Genomic DNA, 13,457 nt, shown 5'->3' with positions numbered 1-13,457 from the left:
CACCACCATGTGGACTGTACTCTCTTATGTGCTATTCCAAACATCCTGAGTATGTTTTTATATTGTCCGCTGTCTTCTTTCCTTAGGTATGGATGAACGTGGAGGAACAACATCTTGGGGCACAAGTGGTCAACCAAGCCCTTCCTATGATTCATCAAGAGTAAGATTTTTAAAGTCTTATTTTAAGTCTTATTTAAATCTTTATTTAAGTCCTGTGATTCATCTAGAGCTTTTTTTTTTTTTTTTGTCAATTAATTGAGCTGAATTTCTGGTTATCTTGTATTGCCATGTGGCTGTGGCTTACCAGGTAAAGTTCCGTCTGCCGTCTGTTTCTGGCAGAGCTACATGGCCTCTCCCTGACTCTGCCTCCTTTCTCCCAGCAGTTTACTTTTCCTCGACTATCTATGTTGTAGAAGGAGGCCACTTGTTTGTCTTGGCCTCCCAGAACGAAAATAATCACACAGAAACTATATTAATTAAATCACTGCTTGGCCCGTTAGCTCTAGCTTCTTATTGGCTAACTCTTACATTTTAATTTAATCCATCTCCATTATCACGGGGTCATGGCCGTGATATTGATTGTTATTTGGAGGGAAAGAGGTGCTGACTGACTCTATTAACATAGTGGGTATCAGTGCCCAAGAAAGAGCCATGTTATGAGGTGAAGTACCTTGTCAATTGTCTCAGGATTTAGACTTTACTATTGATTCCTGGATACATTGTTCTTTCTTTTTAAAATCTTATTTACTTTTATTTTATGTGGGTTGTTGTTTTGCCTGGGAGTTAGTCTGTAGACGTTCAATATTGTCTGCATTCTTAAGAGAGTTTCTGATTCTGAAAAATATATTTTGAGTGTGGAGGTGTGTTTTCTGTATTTTTGAAATAGCAGTTTAATATAGTTTTTATAAATATTCTTAAAATTCCTTCAGAAGCTCAAGTTACTGTCTTAGAATGCATTAAGTGGTTCTTTTGTAGTTTATATTAACTTCACTTTCAAGCTCTCTGGGTTTTTCTACTTGAGTATTAGATGGGATTTTAGGAGAAGAACATGTAACAATGTATTCAAGCACTTACACCAAATTGATGATTCTGACTTTTTTACCTCCAGTGATTGAACTGAGAGAAAGTCCTGTTGTTTTTGTTATTTGATCTATAGGTTAGGTAGAAATGTCTTTTACTTGTAATGTATTTATTAGCTTATTTTTAATGTAGGTTATGGTTGAGAAAGTTAAACTGATTCTATTAGTGTCACCCAGCTTCCTATTTAACCCAGGCACATTCCTACACACCCATCTCACTGCTTGTGGTCATCTTCTCCAGAAGTAGGCAAAGTTTCTCCAGCTGAGTTTTTATTATATGTGACCTCTCCAGGTCTTATCAGATCTGAAAAGTAGCCTCATAGTACAGAGGTGGTTAAGTTTCTGGTTGGGTGTTAGAGTTACTCACAGACATCCAGCTAGCAAAGAGATTTTTGTGAGGAAGATACTGGAACAGATATGATACTTAATGGTGATGTTAGAGGGAATGATAGAAAGACATATGTAAGTATTCTTAGGCTTGAGATATTCTTGGACGGAGCCCTGCTTTTGTGGAAGCCCTTGTGCCCTCTATCTTGTCTGTGCACTCGATAGTTTGACTATTACTGAAGAACAAACATAAAAATGAAAGGAGTACCATGATATGAAAGACATAGTTTAAAAAAATCTGTCAAAGTTAAAGCACCAGAGATGAGTAAGATTTAAATATTGTGTAGTGAAGGCCTATAAAAAGTATAGGCAACACGATTTTATACGTCTTTTTATCTCCTTTAGTGCAAGAAATGTAGATGAGTAAGATTTAAATATTGCGTAGTGAAGACCTATAAAAAGTATAGGCGACATGATTTTATACGTCTTTTTATCTCCTTTAGTGCAAGAAATGTTTTCTCTGTTTAAGGCTGTGCTAGGTGTAAAGGTCAGGAAATTGGATTGTTCTTGTTGACTGCCGTTATTGATTTGTATCTATCTATCTATCTATCTATCTATCTATCTATCTATCTATCTATCTATCCCCTTCTTAATATCAGTGTTATTCTGGACAGGTTATTTATATTTACTATACTTCAGTCATTTGTAAAATGATAGCTACTTCATGAAGTTGTAACAAAGATTAAATGGAATGGTCAGGGTCTGATTTGCACTGTTCTGTATCTTTAGAATTCACTTTGTAGATGTTTGTGTCTAATCAAACCAGCTACAAATGAATGACTACATTCACAAGAGATGCTCCTTTATAAATCTAATAAATGATAATTATTTACTTACTCAGTAATTAAAATACTTTTTTCTTTTGGATCTGTAAGAAATATAAATAAAATTAATTTCCCTTGCAATTATGCATTTCTTTCTTGGTTTAAAACAGGTCTTTTTTTTGTCAAAATGATGATTTAAAAATATTAAAACAAAACAAAAAATGGGGCCAGAGAGATGGCCCATTGCTTAACAGTTCTGACTTCAATTCCTAGCAACCATATGGTGGCTCACAACTACTTGCAATGAGATCTGGTGCCATCTCCTGGTCTGCAAAGATACATTCAGACAGAACACTGTATAATAAGTAAATAAATCTAAAAACAAAAACAAAACAACAAAGACAACCAAACAAAAAAAGAGTCAGGCAGTGATGATGTTTTCCTTTAATCCCAGCACTTTGGAGGCTGAGGCAGGCGAGTCTCTCTGAGTTTAAGGCCGTCCTGGTCTACAGAGCGAGTTCCAGGACAGTCAGAGACATCCTGTCTCAAAAAACGGTTGTTTGCTAAAGCAATGTTTTATCCATAGAAGGTGTGGCGTGCTGTACTTATTTGTCAAATAAAATCAAAATTTCAGAAATCACCAGATATATTAGGTTAATGGAATTTAGTGGTTGACGGAGAAAAGCCCACAATTCCTTAACCCTATACAAAGAACTACAGACAACTAAGGAATACTGAGAGCAGTACAAAAATTCTTTTCCAGGGAAGAGCACCCCAGTAGGTCACCCAGTATTAAACAGTCATACCTGAAGAAATACATACACATAATATTATACAAACTGAGCAGGCCGAATTTAGGAATGTATATGTAGATACATATTTGCATATAACAGCAATTAATGAAAAAAAGAGGCCATGCATTTGAAAGAGCAAGAAGGACGATATGTGAGAGTTTAGAGGGAGGAAAGGGAAGGGTGGAAATGATGTAATTATAATTTCAAACAAAAAAGTTAGAAAGTGAATGAACAATTTTTTTTAAAAGGAAAGAACAATGATGGAAGACTGGGGTTTACAGTAGATAGTAGTCTTAGTAATAGGGAACAGGCCCCCTGTGTTTTTACAGATGCAAATTCCTGATAGAGAAGAACCCAATTCAGGCATTTTATATGAGGTCAGACTTGAAAACTTGTACATATGACCTTAGAGAAGACAACTTTGTTTTAGATTCTTTTTGTCTTCAAAATTATGTAGTTTTACACAGACCTTAAAGGGCTTAGATAAAAATGGATATTATAGCTATGAAATATTTCACTTATTGATACAACAAATAGAAACTATTACTGTTACCAGTGATTTATCTTAATATCAAATAATTCAGTATGCATTTTCATCATATATTTCCTGAATACAGATTCTGTTTCTGAGATGTGACTGATACCTGGTTCTGTTTCTCTTACAAGTGACCATGTTGTTTGGTTTTGTCTGTTCTTTTGCACACTGGTACCTAACCTCGCCCAAACTCTACTATGTACCATTAAGGTCTGTATTTCACAGCCTGCATGAGATGCAGAACTCACCTGCTGATATATAGACCAAATACTTTACTGCTTCTTTGTAAAAGTTTATATAGGCTCACTGCTAGCAAACCACTAATAGGAAATTAATTTTTTCATGTCATTAGTGACTATGAGGTTTTTTCTTTTTTTAAAGTCATGATTATTTTTCATAACATGTGGCTGTTAAGGTGGGTATTTATTTATCTTGTTATTATTTTTACAAAGAACTTGAATTGTCTTGAACAGAATTTGAGTGCTTCCAAATTTCCCCTAGGTTTTTTTCCCTTCTTTTTCTTTTTTATATTGTGCTTTGCAGAACAAAACAATCATTTGCCAGTTTGCTTTTTTCTTTCCTCATCATTTGCTGTCTCATAGAATTTCCACAACTGAAAAAATGTGTTAGCTATCATTTGCCCCAGTTCTTTTGTTTTCCAGAGGAGAAGCCAGATTTGGAGAGTGTGAGGTTGGTCAGGTAACTGCATTATTCACATGAGGAGGGTTGCACTTAACTCATCAGTACTTGCCTCTGGCCTGTGACTATATTACACGTTACCAATGTGTTTTAAGTCCCCTTGCCTTGCCATAGAAGTTCCTAATTCAAAGAGTAGGCCTAATTTTTTTCTGTCATACTTTTCAGGGAAAGTAGAAAGTAGAACAAAAAAGGGGACCTGCAGCTAGTGAAAGAAAATTTGGAACATGATGCTACTTAGCCACCTGGAGATGTGCTTATTAGTTGGTAGAATACTTTCCTATCTTCTGTGAGGTTCTGGCTTTGGTCCCTAGCACCACACAAACTGGATGTGGTGGCACACTCTTGTGATTACAGCTCTTGGGAAGTAGAGGTTGGAGGTTCAAATGTTCAAGGTCACCTTGGACTACTTAGCTAGCTTGAGCCCATTTGGAGTGAAAGGGGAGAGGAGAAAGTAGACAGGGTTATTTACATAGCAAGAGTAGTGTGCAATGAGGCAGAATCATAGAATTAGTTGTTGAATATCCAACTTGATCCAGTTGATAGATGGTACTGTCAGTGTCTATTTCTGACACCCCTCACACCTTGCTTTGTGATACTGGATAAGTTAATTTTTTTTACATCAAACTTTTTATCCCTTTTTTCTTCATTGATACAAATGGAATGCACAGTAATAATGGCTACATCACCAGCCTTCAAGCTTTTGCCAATTAGTAGAGTGGGGGAAAGCAGCTATATGTTGATGGGTTAGCCTTTAAATAGTTGTGTGTGACTCAGCACAGAATGATTTCAGGAACTTGTTACTTTTCTTTTTAGGTTGTGAGCCTAGCCTCTAATGGCTGAACAGTTTTTCCCAAGAGCCCCAGGGACTTTCTCCTAAGGGATGAGTAGTAGACACATTTTGAGTTCTGTAGAACTTGTTGACTTTTGCTTCCTTCTAGCAGTGGGTTCACAGGGAGTTGAGGGCTCAGAGTATTAGCAGTGTTTTGACCACACTAAGGGGTTATACTGGCTATAGTTTTGGATTGGCCTGGTTAGGTTTACATGTCATAGCAGAAGCCTTAGTAGTTGGTAATAGAACAGAGAGACTCTCTCTGCTTCTTTTCCTACTGGGAACTCAGTATTATGAGGAAACACCATTGCAAATAAGAATATTAATACAGTCTGTTCCTCAGTACTGGGAATTGAACCCAGGGCTACACACATACTAGGTAAGTGCTCTACCATTGAGCTGTATTCCAGCCTCTTATTTTCAGAATCATTATTTTGGAACTGGAGAGAAAGCTCAATGGTTAAAACACTTGACTGCTATTGCAGGGCTCTGAGTTCAGTTCCCAGCAGCTACATTGGGTGGCTCAAAGCACCTATAATTTGAGCATCGGGATCTCACAGTCTTTTCTGATGCCTGAGAGCACCTAAACATTATGTGTGACATATACTCAGACAGACACATAAACTTATTCATATACATATATATATATATATATATATATGTAAAATCTTATTTTGAGGTAGACTGTTTCTTAAAGTTGCCCCTTCTGGCCTTGAACCTATTTGTAGCCCAGAGTTATAATCATCCAGCCTCACCTTCCTGAGTAGCTGGGATTGTAGGGCTGTACCCCAGGCTTCACTTAGTTTTCTTGCCTTTAAGGGCTTTTTCTGGCATGACCCCCACTTTGAATATTTTGCAGTTGGTAAATGCATCAAGTTTTTGAAATGCTCGAGGTATATAATTGCATATTTAAGAGTTCAGAAAGTATGCTTAGAAATATGCCACATTTGCCTAAACAGTTGCATTTTTTGAAAAATACTTTTAACTCCTTTAGGTAGTAAGATGGGAGTTATAATTAGGTAGCCAATAATTTCAAAATAATTTTATTGCTCACTCTAAATACTTATCACAATAATTTTATTGGTTAGGAAAGATATAATTGAGAGAAGTGTTAACTAGGCTGAACAAGCATTTGTATGAATAGAATAGAAAGAGAAACAACTTTCTTGAAATCTATCTTTATTTAGTAGGTGAATAGTATGAAATAAGAGGGGTAACTTTTCATTAGGGAAAATGTAGTATATACTTTTGGGACTAGACTCAATTTCAAATAGACTCGTTGATAGGGAATGGCCTAGCACTTTACAAGGACTGGTTTATTGTGGTGTGAAAGGTGGGTCCAGCATGAAATATTGACAAGAAATAGGATGCTCTGGGAAGATTAATTACATAGATCTGCTTAGGATGAAATCACATTTGGTTTAGGGCAATAGGAGCCAGACTGTAGAGTAATGGAAAGAAAAGAAATTTCACTAAAGGTGGTAGTAGTATTTGTGGGACAGCTGGCAGGACTAGATGGCTGGGGAAGTGAATCATACAGGCTCTTCCCTGCTACATAATGATAACCCTGGAATTCAATTATCTGTGGTTTTTAGGATGTGACAAGTTTGCTTTTGTTGTGTTAACTACCTGATGGCTGGATTTAAAAAAAAAAAAACCCTTTTGTGAGAATGAAAAGCTGAAAATAGCTTTTTTTCCTTGTGCCCACTTTTCAGGACTCAGATGGTAAAGCTTAGTGTTAACCATCTTTCCTATAGAACAGAAGATATAGTCTCTAAACTGTTTATTATTTTTTTATTTTTCTGAGGGGGAAAGGCACAGATTTTATGGTTAGTAGGAAGTTCAAATGCACTAATTAGAAAGGACACACAAATTTTGAAATAGTATTTTATGCCTCTTGATCTCAGGTACAAAACAGGAGATGAAGCAGTTAAATAGCAAAGCAAGACAGAAGGGACAGAGAATTAAAGTAAGTGTTTTCCATGTATTGCATCTATGTTCCCATTAATCTCTGTTTTGTTATGTAACTGCTCCTTCAGCATGTTTTAGATGTGAAGAAAACTGTGGGTGAGAAAGTGTATATTTTAAGGTTAGGTTTAAATGAGTCTAGAGAGTAATTGTTGTGATTCTTAGTGCCATTCAAGACAGCATCAGCCTGAATTGAATCTATTCTTTCTTAAGAGAAGGTGGATTATGAGATGTATGTAAGCATTTAAATCTCTGCCAGCACAGATTTAAGGTAAAAGAAATCATATAACTTTAAATTGCCTACTATTCAGTTTTAAGACAGCCAAAGTTTCTTTTTCCAGTCTGTCAAATCTTAGAGCAAGCCTGTTGAGACTTGAAGTCTATATGCCTATACAGTTCGTACTAGGACAGATTGACCTTGACAGTTCTCTCTTAGGTTCTTTAGACTTCACAGCTAATCAGTGGGTGACTGAGGTCTAGCCCATTATACAGTAGCAGAGATCTACTAGATACTAGACTGGCTACTAGACATCTGTTCAGTCTTCCAGAACACCCACTTAGCAAAAGTTACCAGGTAGCACTTGAGTATATTTAATTTTTAATCTTTGATATTCTTTTTTTATAATTGTTGAGCTTGATCTTGATAGTAGTCTCTTTAGTATTTCCTGAGTTTAGAGATCTCTTATTTATGAAAAAAACAATGTAGGATAGATTCTAGCTGAACAAATTTTTATAACTAACTAGCTTACTTTTGTTAATAACTAAGGGTTCCCGTTTATCACAGTTACTACTTTATAGATTTTGCTTTGATCTTCAGAATATTCAACAAATAAGCCATTTTAAGATTCTTTTCATTTTGAAGATGAGGGCATCAAAGTTTTGAGTAGGTCTAGTAATGGTAACCAGTCTTGATGACTAATTGGCCCCATTATTATGTTGACTTGTCAGAGTGTGTAAGCGGCCTTAAAAACCCTTCACATTCTTATCGTCCAGGACTTTAAGGAACAGTACTCTAGAAAATTTTAAGGTTATGCTACCATCAGCATTTCCTTTTTTTTCTTGTTTCATTTTACTCCTCCTCCACCTTATTGTTATTGTTATTGTTATTATAGTCTCTCTCTCTCTCTCTCTCTCTCTCTCTCTCTCTCTCTCTCTCTCTCTGTGTCTGTCTGTCTGTCTGTCTGTCTGTCTGTCTGTCTGTGTAGAACAACTGGGGGGAGTTTGTTTCGTTCTTCCACTATGTGGGTCCTGAGTGTGGCGCTCAGATCATCAGGCTTAGTGGCAAGTACCTTTACCTACTAACCCATATCACCAGCCTCACTATATTATTTTCTTACAATTTTTTAATATGTTGTAAAAAAAAAATGAGCTGTAGTACCAATCAGACAGTCTAAACAAATTGACTTCTTATTTTTTTTTAATTTTCTAGAGGAAGTTTTATTATAGGTAGACTGATTTGAAAATTTGTTAGTGTTTATTCCTGTTTTTATGTCGAGTCCTATGAGAAGTTATATATCCATTATGATGCAAAATCCTGTCAGGAACTTTCAAGTTCTATATGTTTCCTTGGAAAGGCAGCTATTTTGAATTCCTAGAGTATGTCCCAGACATGATGGTGGGCTACTGTCATTTTTAAATGTCCAACAAGAAATCCTGTAAATCATGAAATACAAATTTTGATTTTTTTTTTGGTGGGTTTTTGTTTTTTTTCAAGACAGAGTTTCTCTATCGCTTTGAAGCCTGTCTTGGATCTCCCTCTGTAGACCAGGCTGGCCTTGAGTTCACAGAGATCTTCCTGCCTCTGCCTCCCGAGTGATGGAATTAAAGGCATGCGCCACCACTCACCCAGCAATTTTGAATTATTGAAAATCGGAAAAAAATATTGTTTTACATATCTTGGTACTTAGAGATTATTGAGGAGACAATGCTGTAATCCAATTCTTAGACCTACATTCTTATAACAAAATGTAGATTTGTACATTCTTAAAAAAAGAAGCCCCATTACTTTAAATCTTTGAAACATGTGCACCCTTAACAAAGTAAGAGTCCCAAAGGAGATTTTGATTGCTGGAGGACTTAGCTTTATCCTTTTGTATTCCTTTTGTGACATACTTTTGTTGTCCCATGTTCTAATGATTATTCTAAACTGTTCTCCTTCAATACGTTAAACTTTCTACTGTCAAGTGAAACCATTTATTTTAATGATTCTACATGACATTAAGCTTTGTAATACCTGAGAAAATAAAGGAGCAAAGATGTATTTGGCTCCACAATTCCTTGATGGGAACTGGAACAAGATATAACACCCAAAGGGCACTTCCCAAGAATCTATTCCTTTTACTTGGATCCTACCTATTAGGTTTCTACCCTTCAGTAGTTCAGCAAACATTGAGCCCATTAGTCAGTCCAGTCATTCCTCTAAAGCCCCACCTTTGAACATGGCTGATGCAGCAGGCCATCAAGTGATCAGCCTCTGGAAGACACTTCAGACTTGTACTCCAATATGGTATAATCAATGTGATGCTTTGTAGAGAAGAGAATATATTTTTGGTGTTAGAAACTTATTTTGTTGTCAAACAATAAAGTATCACCTGTCCTGGTAGGTGAAGAATGTCTGAAGTATGCATGTCATTAGGGGCAAACATCAAAGAGTTCCTTATACCTCTTTCTGTAGCCTATTTAATAAATGTGGACATTGGAGTTTTTTCTGCTCCTGTTCTCATGGTTTTTCTTTATAGTGTGTTCTTATGGGAAAAAGAATACTATTGTTTTCTAATGTCAAAGTAACCTTATACTTGTAGGCAGATAGCATTGAGTGTTGTGGAGTGTCATTTTTGTATTTATGTATTCAGTTTGTTACAGTGTTGCAGGTGTTCATGCCTGAGAAATTGATTTCTGATTGGTTTTGCTTTTTTCATTGCCTTTGTCAAAATTAGGTAGAACAATAATGCTAGCCTTAAGTAGAAAATTACTTATTTATATTTCTGCAAGAATTCATGTAGTATTGATATTATTTTTGTTTTTGATAGAATCACTACCAAAGATAATATTGACCTTAATTCTCTTTCAGATGATTTTTTAAAACATACTTATTGTGTATGTGGTATGAAGGTCAATGGGCAGCTTGTGAGTTTTGTGGATCAGACTCAGATCATTAGACTTGACCAATTATTTTGACCTAAGGAATCTTGCCAGCCCTGGATTGATTTTTAATTAAATTTGTCTATAAAGGGCTATTCAAGTTTTTTTTTTTTTTTTAAAAAAAAAAACAAGATTGACTTAACAAATGTGCCATTTGTCCATTTCATCTGAGTTGCATTTGCGCACTATAGTTCTTTTTATTATTTGAGTCAGTTGTCCCTTATGTTGTTAAATGACCACAAACTTAGTAGTTTAAAATGATACATTTATTTCTAATAGTTTCTAATATTTCTACCAGTTTAGAAATCTGGTATAGTTTGGCCTGGTCCTTGGCTTCAGTGTTTCCTGCTAGGCTGTAGGTAAGGTGTTAGTCAGGACTGGGTGTTTATGTGAAGGGCTAGTTGGACAAGAATCTGCTGTGAAGATGTAGATTTTTTGTTTTGTTTATATGAAGGGATTCTGAGTGCTAAGATATTCTGATAACATGAGAGTAGCTTAACCAGAGGAAATGATCCTGCATTAACATGCTTACTACCCTTTTATCAGATTTCTTGATACAGAATTTTTCTTTTAAAGTGGCTAACATTAATTAACATTCTGTCAGATTGTCTGGATACATGTAATCCCTTAAAAGCTAAGTCACAGAAGACACTCAAAAATTAACTGTGATGAACATGGCCAGAGCTTTGTTCATTCTCATTATCTAATTGTTTTCTAATTATCAATATGCTTCATTTGCTTTAAGTGTCCTGTAACAAGTTGTGATGCTTTCTATCTGCCTGAAAGTTACTTTGTTCCTTGATGTTCCCATTTGAAGCTGTGCTGACATTTGGTCATCTATGCTATTTATGTTTTTGTACGGGGAATTTACTTTGAAATTTGATAGGGTGATTGTCCTCAGTTTAAAATTTACTGGTCCTGTTTTCCTGTCCTTTGTACTAATGAAAATTTAGTAATACTAATAAGACCAATAAGACCTTGGAGACTGTGATGTATCATAGTTTAGTTTTCCAGAGAGAGAGAGAGAGAGAGAGAGAGAGAGAGAGAGAGAGAGAGAGAGAGAGAGATCCTTCTTTTCCAGACTGTGAGCTGTTTAAACACAAGGACTGCTTTATGCATTTTGTAGCCTATAATAGTGGACTGTTTAATATGATAGAGACAATATTACACACAATGTATTATGTGCATATAATCCATATGTACTTTAATTTCATTAGTAACTATTAAAATGACATGATAAGACAGATAAAATATGCAGGATGTGAGGGATAGGTAAGAAGAAAATGAGAGGAAACATAAAGAGAAGGAAAGAGATTGACAGTGTTGACAAGCATTTATGTTGATGTCTGAGATAGAGATTGGCAGTACACATTGAAAAAAATTAGAACAGACAAGCAGTAAAAGAGAATACGCTTGTTCGCTTTAATATTGAGAATTGCCATGTTGATCATACACACACACACACACACACACACACACACACACACACACACACGTTTCAGTTTATGCTGCTATTAGCCCTAATGTTAAAGAGGTATACTTTCCAATCTCTTAGGAAGTACATAAAAATGAAACAAAAAAAGGTACTACTGTGAGCAGTTGAATATCAAAGGAAGGCTAGCCTGTTTGTTCTGAAAACTCTGTCCTGTGTGCATTCATTCATTTTTGTAACTTCTGAATCTTTCATTGACAAATATAAGATAGTACCAATTTGGACTAAATGCCTGAATTAGAAAATATTTTTAAAGAACACAATTACCATTTTACTTGCACTTTAAATCTTACACTCATTCTTTTAATGCCGTGCCCTTAAACTTGTTGACAGTTTGATTGAACTAAGCAGAATACACATGTTCATACAGATCATTTTTTTCTGGTAGTGGATTAGGTTGCAGTTTTTTTTTTTACTAGATGAAATTTTTTTTGTGTTTTCATAATTCTGAACTATCTTGCCAGCTCCACACAATATTTTTTAAAATTAAAAGGAAGAGGGGGGGAGAAATGTGCATATGCATGAAGATGTGAAGGGGTGGACACTGGGTGATTTGCTCCATCACTCTCTGCCCTATTACCTTGTGTCAGGATCTCTCACTGAATCTGGAGCTAGACTGATGGCCAGCAGCCGTAGGGATCTTGTGTCTCCAGTAGTACTAAGGTTACAGGTGTGCACAGCTACTATTCATGGCTTTGTTTATATGAGTACTGAAAACTCACTCCTCTTACTCCCCTCCCCTTCCCCGGACAGGTTTTATCTGTGTAGCCCTGGCTGTTCTGTACTTGCACTCTAGACCAGGCTGGCCTCGAACTCTGAAATCCATCTGACTCTGCCTCCTGAGATGCCTCCTCAGATGGATATTGGCCATTACCTGGCTCAGGTTCTCTTTTTTAAACATCAAGTGTTCTTATTTACTGAGCTCTTTTCCCCAGCCCCCTAAAAATTAAGATTTTAAAATTTTTTCAACAATGGGACCAGGATTTATCCTGGGTGCATGAACTGGTGTTTTGGAACTCATTCTCTCAGATGGCATACCTTGCTCACTCTTGATACAGCGGGGAGGGCCTTGATCCTGCCTCAACTTTGTATGCCAGACTTTGTTGACTCCACAAGAGAGGCCTTTCCTCCTCTGAGGAATGGATAGAAGGGTGGAATAGGGAGGATGTGAGGGGGGTGACAGGAGAAGGGGAGGGAGGGGGAATTGGGGTTGATATGTAAAATGAAACAAAAATATATTTTTTTTGCTAAAAGGTGATAAGCACATACCTATAAAAGTCATAATTATTCAGGCTGAGATAGGGAAACCACTTGAGCTTAGGAAAAGAAAGACTTTGTTAATCTTTGATTGATTGATATATCAACTGGATTTTGTGTGCTAGGGCTTATGTATAAAAATTTTAAGTGATTATGTGTGGCTTAAATTTGTTAATATTGAAGCAGCTTTGATTCATCATTTTAAGTCTATTTTCTTATTACAGCAAAGACTAACCTTTCTAGGTTTATGCAACATAAAGTGAGCATAAAGTAGGAAGTGATCTTAAAGAATACATTTTATTTATTGAGCTGTACTACTCACTGTTTACTTTGAAATATATAGGTAAATATAGACGTTGAAAATATTTTAATTGCTTTGAGTTTTAACTGGAATTCTTAATTTTCATATATTTATTTTATTCATCTGTTATGGAATAATATGACTGAAAATGACTTTTTCTAGAGTCATACCACTTTATAGCCTCAGCAGATCTCAGTGAGTATATAGGCTG

The 13,457-nt window shown here is 35.9% G+C and overlaps 1 protein-coding gene across 5 annotated transcripts in view; it reads left to right on the top strand.

Annotated features, from left to right (window-relative positions):
• Positions 1-13,457, top strand: part of Tcf12 (transcription factor 12) — a 268,114-nt gene that overhangs the window by 96,812 nt on the left and 157,845 nt on the right. For 3 of the 5 annotated variants that reach the window (XM_050127365.1, XM_050127384.1, XM_050127374.1), the window contains one exon: positions 87-160. In XM_050127365.1, coding sequence (XP_049983322.1) covers positions 87-160 — 74 coding nt within the window. Of the gene's footprint in view, positions 1-86; positions 161-6,994; positions 7,057-13,457 lie in introns of those variants that run through there. The other 2 variants (XM_050127395.1, XM_050127403.1) reach the window with 1 other exon arrangement.

Source organism: Alexandromys fortis, unplaced genomic scaffold, assembly GCF_014885135.2.
Source record: "Alexandromys fortis isolate MF-2015 unplaced genomic scaffold, M_Fortis_MF-2015_v1.1 scaffold_22, whole genome shotgun sequence".
NCBI lineage: Eukaryota > Metazoa > Chordata > Mammalia > Rodentia > Cricetidae > Alexandromys > Alexandromys fortis.
The sequence above is the reverse complement of the archived record's forward strand: the minus strand, read 5'-3'. Positions and strand labels throughout refer to the sequence as shown.